Source organism: Akebia trifoliata, chromosome 11, assembly GCF_017979445.1.
Source record: "Akebia trifoliata isolate Shusen 1 chromosome 11, ASM1797944v1, whole genome shotgun sequence".
Lineage (NCBI taxonomy): Eukaryota > Viridiplantae > Streptophyta > Magnoliopsida > Ranunculales > Lardizabalaceae > Akebia > Akebia trifoliata.
Window position 1 is genome coordinate 16058242 of NC_141385.1, and position 21049 is coordinate 16079290.

General features: G+C 33.8%; 1 protein-coding gene across 3 annotated transcripts in view; it reads left to right on the plus strand.

Moving 5' to 3' along the window:
• The first annotated feature begins 4001 nt into the window (after positions 1-4001).
• LOC147391046 (golgin candidate 3-like) overlaps positions 4002-21049 on the plus strand; it is a 31912-nt gene continuing 14864 nt past the window's right edge. Inside the window, exons 1-11 of one of the 3 annotated variants that reach the window (XM_086459579.1) lie at positions 4002-4381; positions 6751-6849; positions 8417-8545; positions 13145-13342; positions 13660-13798; positions 13894-13958; positions 14447-14617; positions 14797-14910; positions 17540-17683; positions 19535-19831; positions 19950-20015. In XM_086459579.1, coding sequence (XP_086315705.1) covers positions 4172-4381; positions 6751-6849; positions 8417-8545; positions 13145-13342; positions 13660-13798; positions 13894-13958; positions 14447-14617; positions 14797-14910; positions 17540-17683; positions 19535-19831; positions 19950-20015 — 1632 coding nt within the window. In that variant the 5' untranslated portion in view covers positions 4002-4171. Of the gene's footprint in view, positions 4382-6750; positions 6850-8416; positions 8546-13144; positions 13343-13659; positions 13799-13893; positions 13959-14440; positions 14618-14796; positions 14911-17539; positions 17684-19534; positions 19832-19949; positions 20016-21049 lie in introns of all 3 variants that reach the window. The other 2 variants (XM_086459577.1, XM_086459578.1) reach the window with 2 other exon arrangements.

A 21049-nucleotide genomic window follows, 5' to 3' on the forward strand; every position in this document is an offset into this window, starting at 1 on the left:
TTGATCATTTTGAATCTAATGGTAAGATCAAATTTCCTTAAAAATGATTAGAAACCTCCTAAAGTTTTACCCTTAAGTCCCACTTTCATGATTTTCTCAAAATTCTATTATTTATTTTTTCCAGAAGATACAAATTGAAAACTCGAGGTTTTACAGCTTCTTTATGTGACTATGATTTTTGTTGTTATTGTTGTGACCTAACCATTTCCCCCTAAGGTCTCCATGCATGTCCCTAGGGTCTTCCTGCTTCAACTCAAGGTCTTCCTTGTTAATTCTACAATGGAAATATTCTCGCATTACTTAATAACTTTCAATGACTCTATCGAAACTATACATTCTATTTTTAGCGCCTAACTAGACTGACATCCTATGTCTATTAAAATAACATAGCATTTGATATCTTCAAAAATCATGAAGATCTAATGTTATGCTCTGATACTACGTCTGTCACACCCCAAAACCTATCTTTGATCCCCATGACTCCATGATAGATCCCGAGCATGAAATATTAAAATTCCATTTATAAATTTGATAAATATAATTAATTTGACAATAGTTCAATTCTATGGTAATAATAGGGGAAACAACTCAACCTTATATATATCAAAGTGAAAAAATCAACTCAAGAAGAGATGATCATTTATATATCAAAAGTCCAAGTACAATATCATTTACTCTCCATAATTGACATGTACAACAAAAAGAATAAGGATAATTATAGTGCAAATATATACAACTATAACTAAAGATGATACAAAATCTCTCATCATACTAACAACTATTACTCATATTTAATAAAACTCTAGATTGACATCACCACAAATATCACCCTCTTCGAGCATCTATGAGACAAGTTTCTTATAAATCTTTGATTTAGGGGCATTTGAAATTGGTAATTTGGAGGGTGATTAATTGGGATTATTTAGTAGAAAACTTAGAATTTCTATTATATAATTTTATCATGCTTGACTAATCATATTAAACAATTTATAAATTGTGTAGGTTTAAAATAAATATTAATCAACGATAAGAAAATATGCTAAACATCTTGACATATACTAAACTTGGTAATTTTTACCAAGTGTTTAAGATAGTTTACTACATAACTCAATAGTTAAACAATATAATAACATTTACATGAAATTCAAATTATTACATAATAGAGTGGCAATTTAGAGGTTAAGGAATAAAACTAACTTTTATGATCGATCATACCTATTATCCCTACATTGTTATAACCATCACTTGAACAATCAATATTCATCGTTAATGACTAAAATAAATATTTTGAATCTCAGTAGTGATATTATTCTCTAGTGCTTCCCATACCATAAAGGAGAATATATACCGCTACGGCTATCCTAGCTTAACTTATTACTCTAGAATATCAAGTTAAGTTTTAGGTATTTACTTATTCTTTAATTATGTACAAACAATATATATATATATATATATATATATATATATAGGGTCCCGTTCAGCACCCTAAGTTTTACCACACACTTTAACAAACGTGTTTTGTCTTACATGGGTTAGAAGTTTTGGAGTGAGCTGATTTTTGGTGAGGATGATCTCTATGGTGAGGAGATTATCCTCACCAAAAATCAGCTCATTCCAAAACTTCTAACCCCATCAAAAATGGTTTACAAAAAATGGACGGTCCACGAATTTTCATCGTGTAAACATGGGGCTAAACATTTCGGAATGGGCTGATTTTTGGGGAGGATGATCTTCTAATCATAGAGATCATCCTCACCAAAAATCAGCCCATTCCAAAACTTATAACCCATGTAGGACAAAAAACGTTTGTTAAAGTGTGTGGTAAAAGTTAGGGTGCTGAACATTTCCCATATATATATATATATATATATATATACACTATTTTCTTTTATTTAAAAATAAAATTATAATGCATACCAAATATGTGTGATGAAACCCAGATGTCTCACATTCATGTGTGATCACTTGCATGGCCTAGCCCTTTTGCATATTAATTAAATAATCACACAACTATGTTTTACATGGCAGTGTCCTTTGTATAGATAACGACCTCACAACATGACTTATATGGCAACACCCTTTGCATAAATACTCAAGCTGGGTTTCCTCAACACATATACATACAAATGAGAAGCTCGTTCTTATTATCAATTAACAATACATATATATAGTTTTTTTAAGACTATGTTTTAAAAAAAAAAAAAAAAAAATTCTAAATAGAAAATTGAATAAAAAACAATATATGTATGCATATAGCTAGTAATTAAAGAATTCGAAGTCATCTTAAAGTATACTTGATTAGTGTAGGATATTATTTGCTTAGTATAATCATTATACACAATCTATAAAGTATTTATGTGTCTATATATAACATTTTAACAACTATTTCCACAGATTTTAAACTACTTAGCAAAATGAAAGAAATATGCATAATTTTTCAACATATGATAATTTAAAATTAATTTTTAACTGTAAAACTGAAATAATTATATGAAAAAAGAATATGTCTTTTTACCTTTGGTCACTTTCTGATCCAATCTTAATAAAACTCTACACCTTCCTTAACTTCCTCTGAGGACTCAATTTGATCAAACTGCTTTTTTTTTTTTTTTTTTTCTAAAATCAAAGTTAAAATCATCTTTTTCTTTTAAATCTTCTTATTTAGTTCTAATTTTCTCTTTGAATTTCAATTACTAAATTTCTTGTTTTATAGATTTTATTTCAAATTTGTAGATTAGTTGTTGTTGATTGTTAAAATCAAAAGAAAAAAGTTGTTGAAATTTCCTTAAAAGAAAAGAAAATTGTTATAGAAACATCAATTATCGATGTAAATAGATTGTAACTACATTAAATAGATTGATCATTTTAAACAGATGACATGTCTTACAACATTAAGTTATGAATCATACATGTGTCACATTAAGTTATGAATCATACATGTGTCACATTAAGTTATGAATCATACATGTGTCACATTGAGTTGTGAGTCATTTAACTCAACCCTTTTAACTGATTTGACTTTTTTAGTTCAATTATGAGTCATTTAACTCATCTCATTTACTGAGTTGACTCACTTGAGTTGGATCAAAGATCTTAATTACATTAAAGCTTTCCTTCTTGATATTCAAACTTTTGATTTTGGTGTTTAGATAACCAATTATTGATAATCAAGATCTAAGTGCTTAGTTTACTAGTTTTTTCAAAATATTACTCTATAAAAATCTCAAATTTTGATTCTTAACATGAATCTCGAGTTTTTTGGGTTTTGTGCTGAACTTAGATTTGGCCATGTGTTACAATTGAACCTATGTTTTTCAACTATTCTGAAACTAATTGAGGAATGAGATTATGTCAAAAACATTTCTAAAATAATTTAGGCATTACATCATTATATAATTACATTTAATCTTCAGAATTTGTGATGATCCATTAGATCATCACATTATATGTGAATTTTGATTTATTTAAAAGATTTCTAAAAATAAAATATGAATGAAATTGATATTTTAATATTTTTTTTAAAGATTAAGTCGTAACTTCTAATTGAGTGTCTGTTTCGCAACTATGATATATATGCATTTTGAAGTAAAAAAAAAAAAAAAAAAGGAAATTTGATTACATTTATAGTGTCAAGTTCAACAATTTTATTGTCTTGTTCAACATTTTATCATTATGTTTAGTAATTTTTATTTAGAAAAAGAAACTCATCACAAAGGATCTATCAAGTAGTTTTCCCTAATTTTTTTAATAGCAATCAGGTAGTAATTTTACATTTTAAACCTCGGGATTTGTTCCAAGCCACATGTGTTCACAACTGCACATACTAGAGGTTAATATAAATAAAATAAAATAAAAAAAACTGAGCGCATTTTAACGTCTTAAAGTAGTTATTTGTTTTAATTACACATAATTTATATATGAAAAACCTTCTTTAAGTTTTCTGTCTTATTATTATTTTCAGATCTACCAATATATATATATATATATATATATATATATATATATATATTTTGAAGTTTATTCCCCAAAGAACCTCCACCTTCACTTAATTTCTGAGATTCAATCCAGGTTTTCTACAAAGTTTGGAGAATCTTTTTAAATTGGAGTATAATTTAGCAGGATATCTCTCCGGGAAAGATTTGATCTCACTCGAGTTGAAGGAGATCGAACGATGTGGAACACAATCGCTAATTTCAAAGAGAACCTCAATCAGATCGCGCTTGAGGTTCAGGATGCAGCGGAGGAGCTTGAGATCTATCGATCTGGTTCTGGACAAGATTCTTCGATTTCTGATCGACGGATTTCTCATCGGTTCGCTCAAGCGAAATCTCCTTTGCGTTCCCCAATCGCAAATGGGATCGATTCTGGCTTTAAGGCTGAGGTATTCTTTTTCGCATTTGTTGATTTTATATGATCAAGTTCTTAGGGAGAATTCTGATGTTTTTGGGTCTTTAGATTGGTTAATGTTATATTGTTTGGCATTTGAAATGGTTTGGATTCGAAATTTTCTAATTTGAATGTTTGCATGCGAATTATGTTGAAATATCTGGTTATATGCGTAATTCTGTGAAAAATTGGAGAATAATTATTTATAAAGTAGAATAATTATCTTAATATGCTTGGAAGTTTCTTTTCCAATTAATCGGACACCTAAACCCCATTAATTTTATGATATGAACCCAACCAATACACCAGAATTATCCTGGAACCAAGATCGAGTCCTAGGCAGGCGGACTCAGGTGCCTCAATGCTCCTCCAATGAGTTACTATAAAGGATCATGTCATCGAGGTTTGGAGCTCCAAACTGGTCAAGGTAAGGGTTTGACTTCATCATTGTATTCCAAGCTCAGCATAAGATTTGGGTTCCCATGACACCTAAGGAATCCCCTATGTTTAAAAGGCTAAGCGCAGAGTTGAATTTGAAAAAGAGTAAGAAGAAATGGTTATCTCTATTCTACAAAAGTTGTTATGAAAGTTGAGCGTAAGGTTTCAACTCATAGTGTAGTATGTCCAAAGTTAAGCCCATATCTCTTTAGGGTTGTAACATACAACCACGCCTTGCAACTGACATCTGTGGTGGTGGTTCATTCTCTGGCGGCTTTCACTCTGATACCCTTCTTTAGGTCCCCAGGTAGCCTTTTCCCCAAGTCTCTCCTCATGAGGTTTTAACTCAAGATGTGGTGTTGGCTCTAATATCAAATGGTTCGATACACAAAAAATACCTAAGTGTTAGTGCTGCGAAAAGTATTCCATAACTCAAATACCCAACAAAATGGTTCTAAGTTGGAAAATTAAATTCCTTAGGTAAAATTAACAGGGGTTTTATGGACCCAAAGATATATGGGCTTAACTTTTCGCAAAACATAGAGGGGTGTCTAAATTACTCAAAAAATTAATGATGTGGGGGTGGGGGCAAACAATTTAATGGGGCATGTCTTCAGTTTGAAAACAAAGGGGTACCTCAAATAATCATCAAAACATAGAAGGGCATCTAAATTACTCAAATATTGATTTGGGGGGTGGAGGGTAATTGGAGGGAGCACCACAGGGGGTATGTCATCCGTTTGAAAAAAAATGGTATCTCAAATAATCATCAACAGATTGAGGCGCATCAACATTACTCAAATAATTGGGCTGCAAGTGGGGTGGAGTGGGGAAGCCCCTTCGTGGCTCCCTTGATGATGAGTAGCTCACATTGTTAAATACTTTTATCCTTAATTGTATTTGAAAATAATTCCTTTAATCTGGATTGAGTATGATATAATTAAGGGAGATGCAAGAGAATCCTTTATAGTAATAGAACTGAATGGCTAAATGTTAATGGATGATGAGGGCAGTTAGGGGCCTTATGGATGATTTTAAAAGTCTCTCCATATGTACAATTAGATTAATACTTGATGAGTTTGACCATATATTTGCACAAAAGTTTGATGGCCGGAATGGGCTTTTTGGGTGATCATTAAAGCAGCAATCTCATTGGTGATTTAGCTCTGTGCTAGATGGTTTTACTCTTTCTATTAGGAAAGTTGGGTCCAAAGGGAGGATCTTTTGGGGATGATTTCTGATCCCTGACTATGCGGTCATTTTATTTATACAAAAGAATTGCAATGCTTCTGATGACATGCCAGCTTGCACCATATTCTCAAGGTATTCCTTTCTCATGGTCAAATTCATTACATGATTAAAAGTTGACATTAGGAGTCAATGTCCTGAATTTCCAATCAACCAGATGCATGACATTGTTCTTAGTATTAATAGCCTACTTATTTTAATGGTCTAATCTCCACAGAGCTTCAAGGTTTGTTTTAGGTGGGATCGCTTTATTTTGAGAGATAGGTACTATTGTGTGTGTGTGTGCCTGCAAGTGTGTTTCTTTTGCTCTTGTAAAGGCCTTGATGGATTTTTTCCTTGGTAGGTCCTCCCATCCTCTGTGTCCTGTAATCTTTTTTTATTTTAAGTTAAATTTTATACTAGAAGAGATGGTTCTAAGGGAGCTATGGCGCTGTCTAAATTGTACCGGAACTCATGTGGTTTTGTGGATCCCATTACACTCAAGGATCAGGTAGTTTGTCAGTGGGAGTCTGGGATTTATCTTTGTATTCTAACATGTTGGTGGTTTTGAATAGGGTTGGCTTGCTTGGAATTCCAAACCATTGCATATATTCTTTAGTTATCTGTGCATGCTAGTTTTTTTTTGTTTGGCATGTTAAGGTAAGTGACATTTTTCTTTCGAATCTATATTTCTTATAGATTGAAAAATACCAAGCAGAAATTCAGAGGCTCCAGGCATCTGAGGCTGAAATTAAGGCATTATCAGTTAACTATGCAGCTATATTGAAGGAGAAAGAGGTAGGTTAGTGGAAGTATTTGGTTGATTACTATTGTTTCTACAATTCAGTATGTTCAGGTTCTGTTTAAAATTGTTGACAGATTCTGAATGCCAGTATGTCTTTTTCAGAAGCTTTCTTTCTTTTGATTACGTTAGCATGATGGTTTCGTTTTAGTCGTAGAGTTCAATAAGACATGGATGCCTATTAATTATTAAATGTTTAGTACGTACATATAACAATCATACATGCTCTAGTTTGTTGAATATTTTAGTTTTTTTTTGCTAGGCAAGCGAGATTAGTGGTTAGCATAGTGTTAAATTTTAACATATTTCCACGAAATATTCCCATTTCCACAAATTCGGACACAAAATTTAACGGACAATTTATTTTTGTATATATTAAGGTGGAAATCACCATTCATTTCGCGAAATATTTCGATGAATAGTGAATTTCGACCAATATATTTAACCGACGATTTCTTTTTGTATATATTTCAATGGAAATCACTATTCATTCCGCGAAATATTTTGATGAATAGTGAATTTCAACCAAAATATCAATTTTAAGTATAAGAATGCAATATTTCTGTGGAAATATTTCAAGGAATAGTAAACTTCGACCAAATTATTTAAATAAAAAAAAATTATAATTGCTTTTAGAAAGAACTTGTAAATTACACATTGTATTTACTTCTAAAATATTGCACATAACATTTCATCCATTGCTATATATGAATTATGATTAGGTAGTTATCTTATCTATATTTTAATGTATTCTAAGCTTATTAGTACATCTATATAAGCACATACGCAATTAGCCATGTTTTAATTAGTTGGATACATTAGTAACTTATTCAAAAAATAAGAAATATAATAACACATGAATACAATTTAATAGTTTCTTCATTTCAATGTCTTACATATTAAGTTGTATGTGGTTAACGCAACTTATTATTCTTATTTCCATGTAGCAAAATGTTGTTGTTCTTCAATTTCACACTCCATATGGTTCTTTATTGTATCTTGTTGACTTAATGGGTATGTTTTAATGCCTATTTTATCATTTCCTATAGGGTCAATGAACATATCTTGAATATTTCTATAATTTCCAAAAATTGTATTAATTTCCACACTAATCGAAATATTTCCATTTCAAGACTAACAAAAATAAAAAATAGACACCGAAATCGAAATTTAATACCTTGGTGGTTAGTAACTTGTAGGTGAAGGAGGGTGTTGAACCCAGGACATAGTATCAACACACACAAACTTTAATCAACTTAGTAAGTTGGCATCTTCTGGGTATATTAGGAATTTATTCGTACATATAAAATATAACAATGCATTAATGTAACACTTAATAGTTTGTTCATTAAGAAAATATTTTACATGTTAAGATGCATGTAGTTAATGTGATACTATTATTCTTACATACATGTTGAATATTGTTTGTTTTCACTTTCGGGCTCTCAAGTAATTGCATTTAAGTGGTAGAAAATTGTGCCATCTATAGTTTATAATAATACTATTTAATCTTTTTTAATAAGTTTTTAACATCTTATTTATTATTATTATTTTTTTTAATAGGAACACCTTTCCAGATTGCATGGAGAAAATAGCTCGTTGAGAAAAAATTTGGAGGCAACAAATGTTGTTCGGAATGCATCTAGAAATGAAAGCCTCAAAACGTCGATGAGTAACCCAAATGTTCTCAGGGTAGTCTTTCAAGTGTACTTTATTTTATTAAACTCAAAGAGTTTAGTAGAAAAGTTTTGAAATAAAATGCAGTGAATTTTGTACTCCTTTTGTACTTTGTGCTCTAGGAGAGACTCCTACAGGTTTGTAGGGCAATCAAGCATTAGAAAAATTAGAAAATAAAGTAGACACAGATAAGAGAGTAGAGAGGGAGATTTTCTCAAAATATAATCCTTCAATCACTAGTACTTATCCGCTTTCTTAACTCTTCTGTATCACATGATTTACAATCATATCAAATTTTATAGCTATGTGCAAATATCAGTATATATGGAACTCAAAACCGAAAAAGCCTCGCACTTTGCTATGGTTTTTTGTATATACAGGTTCTGTTGTCTTCCAAGTTCCAACCCATGCCATACGCTAGTGAAAATTCGTTAAAATGACAACATTAGTGTTGATTTGAGTAAAGAAACTCCCATAACAGTGAATCAAAGAAGTGTCCAAGCTTAGTTTCCCCACATTCATAAGAACGACCTTTTTGTTTCCCCAACATAGCCTCAATTTTCATTACGCGTTCATAGGTCCATTGATTTCCTATTAAATCCGTCAATCTTAAATTGATTTTGGGTGAGATTTGATTTTTAGAGTTTTCTGGGGAAAATTGAGATTTTCATAAAATCAATACCTCTCAAATAAACAAAATTTATGGTATTTAACCTTTTCTAAATTTTTTATTAACTTTCACCGAATCTCAAATTATCTAAAATTTATGTGATTGTTTAGCTTAGGTCTATAGATGTCTGTCTGCATGGGATAATCCTAAGAAAAAACAACAAATAAATTTCTTTCCCGACAAGAAAATCATTTCCAAGGTGCACAGGATCATGGTCTGTAGGAAAATGGTTTCCTTGTGTAGTGCACAGTTAAACGCGTAGTGAATTTGAATGGGGGTTTGGGCATTCGTAATTTTGGATTGATGAATTCGGCTTTATTGGGGAAGTGGCTCTGGAGGTTTGGGGAGGAGGGGGAAAGTCTTTGAAGGAAAGTAATCGTCGATAAATATGGGGTGAAGGGGAATGGGTGGGAGAGTGGTCCAGCAAAAAACGCGATGGGATGTAGAGTGTGGAAGGGTATTCTTAAAAGACTTCAGTGCTTTAAGAAAAAAGTGAAATACAAGGTTGGGAGTGGGACTAAGGTGAGATTTTGGGGGGATTGATGGTGTGGGAGTGGTCCCCTTAGAGATGAATTTCCAGATCTTTATGAGTTGTCGTTGAAAAAAAATCAAGTTATCTCGGCATTTAAGACTTGTGAGAACGGTATGACAAACTGGGATTTTGATTTTAGAAGAACTTTCAATGATTGGGAGGTGGATATGTTAGTAAGGTTAATTGTGGCGGTGGAGAATAACTACATACAAAATTTATCAGAAGATAAGAGATTGTGGGCAGGTACGAGGGATGGGAGGTTCACGGTTAAATCTTTGTATGATGGTATTGCATCAAGTAGTGGTATAAAGTTTCCTCAATCTTTTGTATGGGGTGGTAAGATCCCTCCTAAGATATCTTTTTTCCTCTGGTCGGTGGCATTAGGGAGACTCACAACGTTGGATCAGTTAATTAAAAGAGGGTTTATTTCCCCGAATCAGTGTTCTATGTGTGGTTCTTAGGCGGAAACAGTGGATTATCTTTTCATTCATTGTCGGGTGGCACATCACATTTGGTCTCATTTCTTATCTTTATTTGGTACAGTGGGTTGTCTCACTTGTTCCGTTAAATCAGTATTGGAATCTTGGTTGTCTTGGGGAGGTTGTTTCTTGTCTTCCAAGCGGACTCTTTGGTTCTTGGTTCCGTTTGCAATCTGCTGGGGTATTTGGAAAGATCGCAACCGGTGCATTTTTAAAGGGAAATCCCCGATGTTGGAAGGACTAGTTTTTTTTATTTTTGAGTTCATGTTCTCTTGGAGCAAGTTTTACAAGGAATTCAAGGGGGTCTTCTTTGAAGATTTTGTGGTGCATTGGGATAGGGTGTGCTCGTTGTCGTGAGAGTCACTTTTGATCGTGCTTTGTTGTTGGTTGTTTTGTTTGTGCTTGTGTTTTGTTTCTTTCTCTTTGTTTCTTTGGGTGGGTCCTCTCGACCCCCTTGCTTTCTTTTTTAATAAAATTATCTTTATTGATCAAAAAAAAAAAAAAATTTGAATTTTGTTGGGAAATAAGTTCCTATCTATTTTCGTGCGCAAGCATACGAATGTAATATACTCTACGTTTTCTCTTGTTAGGTTCCACCACCTAATTCTTGTGCACCTTTTATTTTCCGTCATTCGCTTTTACCTCTTAATGCAAACATCCATAACCACTAATTTATGTTGCTTACCTAGCATTGGTCAGAAACATTTTCAAGCTACTAAATAATGTCTCAATGTAAGAGAACCCAATTAGAAACATTAAATCGAGATCCTTGAGCCTACTAAACTATTACTAAATTGTAAAGAAATAATCAAATTAAGAGTAGCATATCTCACCATAAATTGGCATCTTCTTGTCTTTTGACCATAGTGACTCTGAAATTAAGAGATATGTCCACTCAGGTTAGACAGTTATGGTCATAACTAAGGTGATTCAATTATACTGAACTAGTGCTACTCTTTTCTCTTTACATTTTGTGATCATGATGACCCCTTCTATCAAAGAGGGTGTACTTCTCAGGAAAGAAAATAGAGAAGAAGAAAACAGAAAAAAGAAAAAGAAAAATAGAAAAAAGGAAAAAAACCATATTCTGATATTTCTTGGATGCATCATTTCAATAGCCTTGGCAGAGTTTGTTATTGTGCTGATGATGCTTCACTTTTAAATCTTTGAGTATACTTGGTGACACTTGTGGATCACAATCACATCTTATTTTCAATGACTGTGTGCTTCAGCAATTATCTTACACTGGTTTGGATTTGTCCATCTTTTCTATAATATTGGCCTTATATAGTGGCATTTGATGACCTAGCAACTGGTCTTTGACAGTTGACCCCAACCTAGTTTTTTTCCCCCAGTTTTTCCGCCCTATGGATGGTTTGAGCAATATTTGTCCCTACTTTAATCTCCCAAAATAGATGGCAGTAAACTGATTCAATTCTGGAGTGGTAGAGACAAGAATTCTAACTAATTCAACTTCTTGAGCCTAATGGGACTTGACTGAAAACAACTTGTATGTAGAAACCAACGAGGTGTATGAATATTAAATAATTGTATACAATCTAACTGTGCATTTACTTCTGTCCATCTTTTCTATAATATCAGCCTTATATGACACCTATTGGCATTTGATGATCTAGCCACTTGTGTTTGACGCCAATCTAGTTTTTGTCATTTTGGCTGCCCTATAGTTTTACAATATTTGTTCCTATTTTTAATCATAATAAAAGGAGGGCATTAAACGGACTCAATTCTGGAGTGGGTCTCATTAGAATTCTAACTAATTTAACTTCTTAAGCGTAATAGGACTTGACTGAAAACTTGTATGTAGAAACATCAAGGTATATGAATATTATATAATTGTGTATTGTATGCAATCAAACTGTGCAATTAGCACAGATCATTGTACCATGTAAATATCAAAGCCTTGTCCCACAGTTTAGAGATATGCATCTTTGATTATTATTATGAAGAGTAAGGAATAATTTTAAAGTTAGCGATCAAATTTTTTTTGAAAGTTGTTACTTGTGTGTAACAAATCACTTGAGTGACTTTTTTCCTCTGGGCCTGTTGGTTGAAGTTTTCCAGGATCCACAATGAAAGGAAACGGGTATCTATAAATTGTCTTTATTTGCAACCACTAGCATCCTACTCTATAATGTGAGTGATGGAGGGAGGCAAATTAGTTATGTTTGAATTTAGAGGGATCTTTTTTGAGGATTTTGTAGCGGAGGGTGAATGTTTGTAACTTAGAGGTGGACTAAGAGTTTTTTTCATTTTCCTTCTTTGATAAGTTGTAATTCTAAGGGTCATCTCGACCCCGCTTTTTAATCTTTTTAATAAAATCTTTAACTTATAAAAAAAAGAAGTTATGTTTGAAATCACCTTGTCAGATTCATGGGTCATATACCAGTCAAGAAATCTGCTGCCCTAGAAGCTTCCCTTCCCAAATCCAAGATCAAAATTTACTAAGAACAATACAAGACAATGGATAGAAAAGCCACTTCTCTCCTTAGTCAATGTTTCATATTAGCAATATAATCAACAACTATGAAATAATCTGAACGATTCTATTTTCTTTAATCTACACTTTAGGAACATGCTGTGCTTATAATGCCATAAATTTAATTATTCTAAATGTTCACTTTGAGATGCCATAGTTGCTTTCTCTGGGGCTTTAAATGTATTTGGTTTCTTCATTATGATATTCTGCAGCTTCTCGAAAATTTTGATTTTTTTTGGAAACTTATTCTATAGCGAGGTTCCTTTTTATTTTATTTTTTCCCCTTTCGGTTTTTGTTTTAGCTGATTTTTCTGACGGGCTACTTTCTTTTGCTTTTGGAAAACATCTCTGAAGATTTTACGACCCTCTTGAGTCCATAGAAAACTCTGAGTTTGGGTTAGGTCTCACTGATTTGTGCTTGGAATCTTTGTAGGGGTCAACTGACCAATCACCCAGCAGGCAGTACAGGCTTGCAACTCAAGTAAATAACCGTTCTATTGGAAACCACACACACAAAGGCATTGTCTCTAAACAAGATGCATTAAGCAATGGGAGCTCCCATGCTATTCAATCTGATGGAATTCAACATCATATGGATCCAAAAGATGCAAATTTTCAGGGGAATGACAAGGTAAAAAGATATTTTTTTCCTGTTCTATCCAGTGTTTGATTATGCACTGTGGTCTATGATGGATTTCTTTTGTTTGGATCCTCATCTACATATATTTTTGTACATTAGTCAGTCTTACTCTTTTCATGTCAGATTGATCTTGAAACTATTGTTTGAATCTCTTAAGAAATACCTTTTGTGCTATAGGTGCATATTATTGACATATATTGTTGCATGACATACCTTCAACGTTCTTTCCTTTGTCCTCATTAAGATGCAGTTATTTTCTATATTTTTCCACGGATGGACTTGGTAATAGATTTATAAATGCCTTGCAGGTGCTTGCTGGTTTGCTAGAAGAGCACAACAAATCCTTGGCTGCAATGCAAGCTAAATATGAGTCAGAGATAAAACAATTAAGGATGGAGCTTGACAAAGAACGTAATAATTTAGCAGACGTACAACTAAAGTTACAAGGTATTATTTGTGCACCATGAAGATTCAGAGTGTACTGGCTTATCGTTTGTTATGTTTTATTTCTTGTCTAATCCTTTTTTTTTTATTATCTGTAGAGGAACATAAGTTGAATGAATCTTTCCAGAAGGAACTTCATAGTTTAAAGATGGACAAGGATGAAGTAAGTTTTAACTTGATACTCCTGAACTTAATTCACATAATGGTTCTGGCTGGTACTCTAGTCATGTTAAGTTTATGTTCTTAGGATTATAATCTATGTTTTATGCTTTTATATTGATACTTAGCTCAATTCTTTTTATTTTTTTCTCGGACAATTAATGAATGACACATTCTTTATAAAATCGAAGTTCTTTCTGATGTATTTAAATTCTAAAGAAGGTTTTTATTTTTTTTACATGTAAGGATAATTTAGTCATTTCACAATGGTTTGGAGAAAAACCCAGTGACTTGTACAAATTTACTAATGGTCTGAATTCTAACATAACCCATATATGTAATGTGTCTGTGTGAGGAATGCCACACTTTTAGCTGTCAGCATTTTATAATTTCATCCATGCATTTAAGAATTCTCTCAATCATGCATAATGACACCTCTATTTCCCCCATCTTTTGATTGTCCTGTATGACTGTTTGCCTTCTACGTGGCAGAACCCTAGGGAGATGAAAGCAATACAGAATGAATTGAATGATAAAATATCAGAAATAAGAAGACTGCAATTGGAGTTGACCAGAAGGGACAGTGAAGAAGAACAAAATGAGACTTCTCAGAGTTTAAGAAGAGTAATTGCAACCCTAAAGCAAGAGAACGCCAATCTTGAGGTTGACACCTGTATTCATTCCAATGTTTGTTTGTAAAATGTATTAAATTGTATACTTTCAATTGATAAACTCTGTACTTAAGCTTCCCAATTCAATATTACAGTTCTTTATATTTTACAAATATTTTTAGATATCACGGTACCCTTAAGCTGCTCTCTGACATTATTCATCTGGTACAGATGGAGAAGACAGAACTCGAGACAGCCTTGAAATTCAGTGCAAATTCTTCACCTGGCAAAAGTTGTGCAGCTGATTCAGACCCTTCAAATAATCATTCAAGTAACTTAAATGAGGTAGTTCTTTTGTAAGTCATTACTTTATGTGTTATATTCAGTGTCACCAAATACAAGTTTGGGGCATTAACCTTTTGGTTTTATCTTCAGCATGTACTATTTTGCTAATTGACATGTTTTCTACTCCCTTCAATATATAATATTTATGTATATGTATTTTTTGAAAGATATAGTGTGGATTATATTTTTATATAAAATAAAACTGGTGGTCAACATGACCAATCATTACAAGAGAAGGGCCTTAATCACTTTTAAAATGAAGTCCCATCTGAACCCATCTGAAAAGGAAACCTTGAAAGAAAATACCCCTAAAGTCAAACAATTTATACTGGAAAAGAAACAAAACTAACCAAGGGTGGTTATAATTACTTCTTGATGCGATTGCTCCTTCCCCTTCAAAAGATTTGGTTATTCCTCTCCTTCCAAAAGACTTTAACACACAACAAAAGTGGTTAGAAACCATAGTATCCTTTCTCTCTTCATGTGAGTGCCAACTTTCAATCAATGATAGGACTGATCTAGGGAAGCAACTGGATGAGTGGAATCGAGAAATAAAATGAGCCTAAAATTTCGAATTGATGAAGAGCCATGAAGAAAGGCATTCTTCACCTCAAATTGATGAAGAGCCCAATTCTAATTGGTTACAAGGGATATGAAAACTCGAATATAGTTCATCTTAGCCACTAGAGCAATGTCTTTGAATGACCCACTCAATACATCTGTCTAGCTCTTGGCAATTAGTTTGGTTTGTATTGCTCTACTGAACCGTTTGATTTGTACTGCATAGTGGACACCCATTTATAGCCTAATGGTTTTTTTCCCCTTGTTAATTCTAGATCCCAAGTGTTATCCTTCTCAAGGATAACATTTCTCTGGTCATGACATCTGTCCATTTAGGTTGAGAGAGGGCATCTACAACGCTGTAAGGAATAGGCACAAAAGGCAAGGTTCTCACTCCTTTTTTATGGCAATTGGAAGATGGGAATCATCGACCAGAGTGGTAGAAAGAACATTACTTGAGTCAAGTGGATCACAAGAGGTCTCTTGGCAATGAGTGATTTCAAAGGGTACTTTCCTTCCATGTCTCAAGTACACCTATAACTCCTTTGATTGACCCTGACCTACAATATCCCCTCATCACAACTTATTCACAAGCTCCATCCTCTCTTGGATAATCCCGTAACTCCTTTTGCTGAACCTAGCTTACGATATCTCCTTTACTCACAACTCCTTCACAACACTATTATCTCTTGGCCCAACTGCTCCACCCCAACATAAAAAAAGGAGAATAATGGGAGGTTGATCAACTACATTGATATGGTTCCGCTTGGGGAGGACTTGGGGGATTGTAGGATTCGGGAGGGATTGCAAGATGGGTTTTTTTCGGTGAGATCCTTTTATCATCCGCTTGCCCAATCCCCTTGTTCATTTTTTTCGTGTGGCTACAGTTGAATACAGAGGTTCCTTCTAATGTGTCATTTGTCATTTGGTCGGTGGTGCTGGGCAAGATTTCTACTTCGGATCTGATTATTAAGAGAGATTTTCCCTCAGCTAACTTTTGCCCCCTTTATAAAAAGAATGGGGAGTTAGTGGATCACATTCTTATTCATTGCTCAATTTCGCAATATGTCTGCACAATTTTAATCTTGTTAGGCATTGTTGGGTGTTTTCCTTATCCAAGAGGTCTTTGTTTCTCATGGTTGGATCAGGGGTTTTTGTTTGTAGCATCCAAGAGGATTCTGTGGAGCCATACACCATTTGCAATTTCTTGGGGTCTTTGGAAGAGGAACAATTGTATTTTTTGAGGACAAGGAGTATTCCTTGCATGAAAACATCATTTCAATCACAAGTCTATTGTGTTTGTGGGGAAATCTTTTTAAAGTGGTGTTCTTTGAAGATTTTTTTTGTTAAATGGGAGTGGGTTTGTAATTTACCCTTGATGTAGTGGGTCGTGTTCTTGGGGTCCTTGTATTGGGCTGGTCTTCTCGACCTCCCTTTCTTTTGCTAATAAAATATTTACTTATCAAAAAAAAAAAAAGGAGGAACTTGAAGAGGGAAAAAAAAAAAGACTTCTCTTGACGCCTATGCTTCTCTTTAAGAAAATACTTCAAGTTGGAAAAGAAGGAACTTGTTCAAAGAAAGAGAGAAGGTGCTATGTTGCTAAGTTGGTTAAAGTCTGCGAGTGTTGATACCACGACCTGAGTTCAAAACCCTCCTTCACTTTCTAATTACTAAGAATTAATCTCGTTGGCCTAGGAAATAAAAAAAATTCAAAGAAAGTGACGTCCATGGAAACTAAATGTTTCAAGTAGGGGGATGATTGCATTTGTAGCTTTTTTGGATGGCAGAATAGCTCAGGAAAATGCATTTATGAGCCTTAGGTTACACCTGCAACTCTTGCTGCTGAACTAACCTTCAATATTTCTCAAACAATGGGAATGGATGTCCCTGGTGTCACAGTTATAACAGCCTTCATTTCTTTACGTCATTATAAATCATGGTTAAGCATGGTCTTCTCTAGCACAATTGGAATCAAGAAAATTTATTTTGGTAATCATTCCTTTGTGCTGTACTTAGCATAATAATGTTCTTCTTATACTTTTGTAATGCATTTTTTTTTTTCATGAAGGTTGAGTCTTCTAAAAGTTTTCCTGAAAAGGAAGAAATGGAGCTATCCATACAGAAATTGGAGAAGGATTTGAAGGGAACGCGTCGAGAAAGGGACAAAGCATTGCAAGAACTGACCCGGCTCAAGCAGCATCTGTTAGATAAGGTTGCTCTCCTCAATGTTTTTGACTATCTTTCAAGCTGAATTAACTTCTAACTTTTATAAAGCATCGCTCAGATGTGGCCTTGATTGGTGCGAGACAAATTGCCTCATTAGAACATGTAAATCTAGTTTATGTTTTATATGATGGAAAGATGTGATATATATATAGTGGCGTTCGGAGGCCCTAATGAGAGCCAAACATTTTTTCAATGTATGGGTTAGAAGTTTTGGACTAGGCTGATTTTTTGTGAGCATGGTCTCCTCACCATAGAGGTCATCTTCACAAAAAATTGGCCCATTCCGAAACTTTTAGCCCATATAAGACAATACTTTGGTTAGTAATTTGGCTGTTGAACATATATATATAATATTGAATCTTTATCTTTTATTCATTTTTATGCTGCTATATTTACTCTAGTTATACATGTGTTTTGATGGAAAATGTGATTGGTGGTATCTATTTTTAAATCAGATGCTTGTACATGATTTGTAACAATAAAAAACAATTGATCCACTGGATGTCTGTAGCATGTTTTGACAGTATTTCCCTTATATATTGATTTTTTAACTGACTATATGTACCAGTGCATGCTAAACTGGATTTTCACATAATTTTTCTCATCTGTAAGTATATGATAAATATCATAGGATATGCCGTCAAGTATTATATAGAAGTAATTCTTGGTTCTAAATAGTTTACAACATAACATTGTGTCAATGAATCCTATTTTTGGAGTTATCCAAATTTAATACTTGATACAGTTCAGACTCACTACTATAGTGGGGGCATGTTAATTTTGAAAGTTCTTATAAACTACTTACTCACTTTTTCATTATTCTAGGTATCTTCATGATACATTTTAGATTTACAAATGAAATTTGAGATCCAACTAAAAAGTGAATAAGGGACTCTTTCTATGGAAAGAGAACTGCATAAAATTCCGGCAACAATCGAAAAGTATCTCAAAGAAAAACCTTTCGTTAAACACTCTTAGACATTGTTAATCCTCTTCTAATCTTAGGCATTCACTCCTTAAATGCTAGCACTTTATTTGAGACCCAATTTTTATTTAAAACACTTATTTTTTACCTAAAACATAAATTAACCCATGAGTGAACCTATTGAATAAATGGAGTGGGCCCACACAACTCCATATGGTGGCTTTTAAAATCCCCCCTTATCCTCCACGTTCTGAGTCCTCTTCCAACTCAACAGTTACCTCAATGCACGTACCTAACAAGGAAAGTGTGGCATATGTCTTCTGTCAAAATTAAAAAGAGTTGTGCTAACGCAATCTTTAACTTCTTATGCCCTTTCCTCAATCTCCATTTTTTTTCGATAAATATACAATTTCATTAAAAGATAAAGAAAGCCGAAGTTACCTCTGCTTCATTTTGTCTACAATCATGTGCTCTCACTGAACAGTGAAGTTTTCAAAGCGAAACACCCTGAATTCTTGATACATTTTGCACCAATAAAACCATAAACCATTAGTACTTAACCTCCCTTTTCCAACCATTCTTTGCCAAGCATGTTTTAAGATTCGTAATGGGTGCAGTTTTCTGGTACATGCTTTGAAATTTGAATTGTTAGATCAAGAACCTTTCCCCGAGCATCCAGACTGAGTTTTACTTTATGCATAATGATGTAAATTGTTCACTACTCGCGTTGGAACTCCTATGCCTAGATTCAAGAATTTCAACTTTCATTGGTTTCTGCATTCATATCCCATTGGCATTGAATGTGCTAGATGCTTTGTGGAATCGTCTTGTGCGCTTCTTAAATGTATCTTGTCCTTCAAATATTCTGCAGTCGAAATTGAAGATGGTTTCTTCTACTACGATATTGTCTAGGAACTCGAGGAATCAGATAAAATGGATGAGGACAACAAAATTATTGAGGAACTTCGAGCGAATTGCGACTACCAAAGAGCTCAAATATTACATTTGGAGAAAGCTCTAAAGCAAGCAATAGCAGGTCAGGAGGAGGTTAAGAAGATTAACAACAATGAACTTCAGAAGTCAAAGGAAATGATCAATGACCTCAAGCTAAAACTTGCAAGCTGTATAAGCACAATTGATGCCAAAAATGTTGAACTTTTGAATCTTCAGACTGCTCTTGGCCAGTACTATGCTGAAAATGAAGCCAAGGTAAGCTTAATATTTATATATTGTGCTAAATCTAAATTTGTAGAAGGGATACATGATCCAGGAGTTGTGATTATGGTATTCAATGTTGATTTTTTTATTTTATTCCTCATGTGCATAGGAACGCCTGGAAAGAGATTTAACTCTTGCAAGAGAAGAATCAGCTAGACTTTCTAAATTGCTGAAGGTATGTTTCTCACCTTTTTTTTCCCCAGGTGAATATGAATGCCTTTCATTGTATTACTAGATCTACATCAAATATATTTAGTGCACCTGACTATGCATGTGGGGGCCCGTTTATATTTTCCTATAGAAGTGTTTTTTTTTTTTTTTGGATCAGTACAAGTTGATGTTTATGTATAGAGAGCAAAAAAATAATTAAATGTATAGGAGGTCGAGGAGACCTTCCTAGAGCCTGTCGAAACTATGAACCCAATCGTAATTAACAGGAATAGCAACACTAATCTTTCTCCCTTCCTCAATGATGTCCCATCCAAAACCAAAATCTTCAAAGGAAGTGCCTTTGCATTCTTCAAAGCTTTTGTCCAGCTAAAAATAAATACTTAATCCTGGATGGATCTTCCTTTCTCCCTCAGACGCCTGTATACTCTCATTCCAAAGACTGGAATGCACTGCATATGATAACAGTCTCCAAATAATTTGCCCCCTGAAATGAAAGCAGTTATGAATCAGCTACCCAAAATATGAATGGTCCAACATCCCTAGCAATAGGACAGTGTAAACGTAATTCTCAGATTCATTAAAAATGATTGTTTCCTACGGTTGATTGTGGTATATATGTTTGTTATGGCCCGTAGATGCCACTGCAGAGTTTATTTTCTTGTCAGGTCAGGGTTTATGTGGTTTTATATACTAATACGCTATAATGAAGCTTAATGACGAGCTCCAACTTCTAAGGGTCATGTATAATTTGTAGTTTAGAAGACAAGAGTACCAAACAGCAGCCGCAACCAATCCAACCAAAGTTTCTGCATAATTGTGTGATTATTCTTGAAGATAGTGTTGGCAAAAAATGTGGCTTCCTTTCCTCAGGCTCTTCCCATAAACTCCAACATGCCATGAATGGGGAGAAGACACTCCAAAGTAACCTTTTAGAGCCTCTAAAACAGAACCGCACTCACTCCCGACAAAACAACGAGTGAATGTACTGGGCATACAACCCACTAACCCAAACAGTTCCATTACCTTGGTCCACGAGCA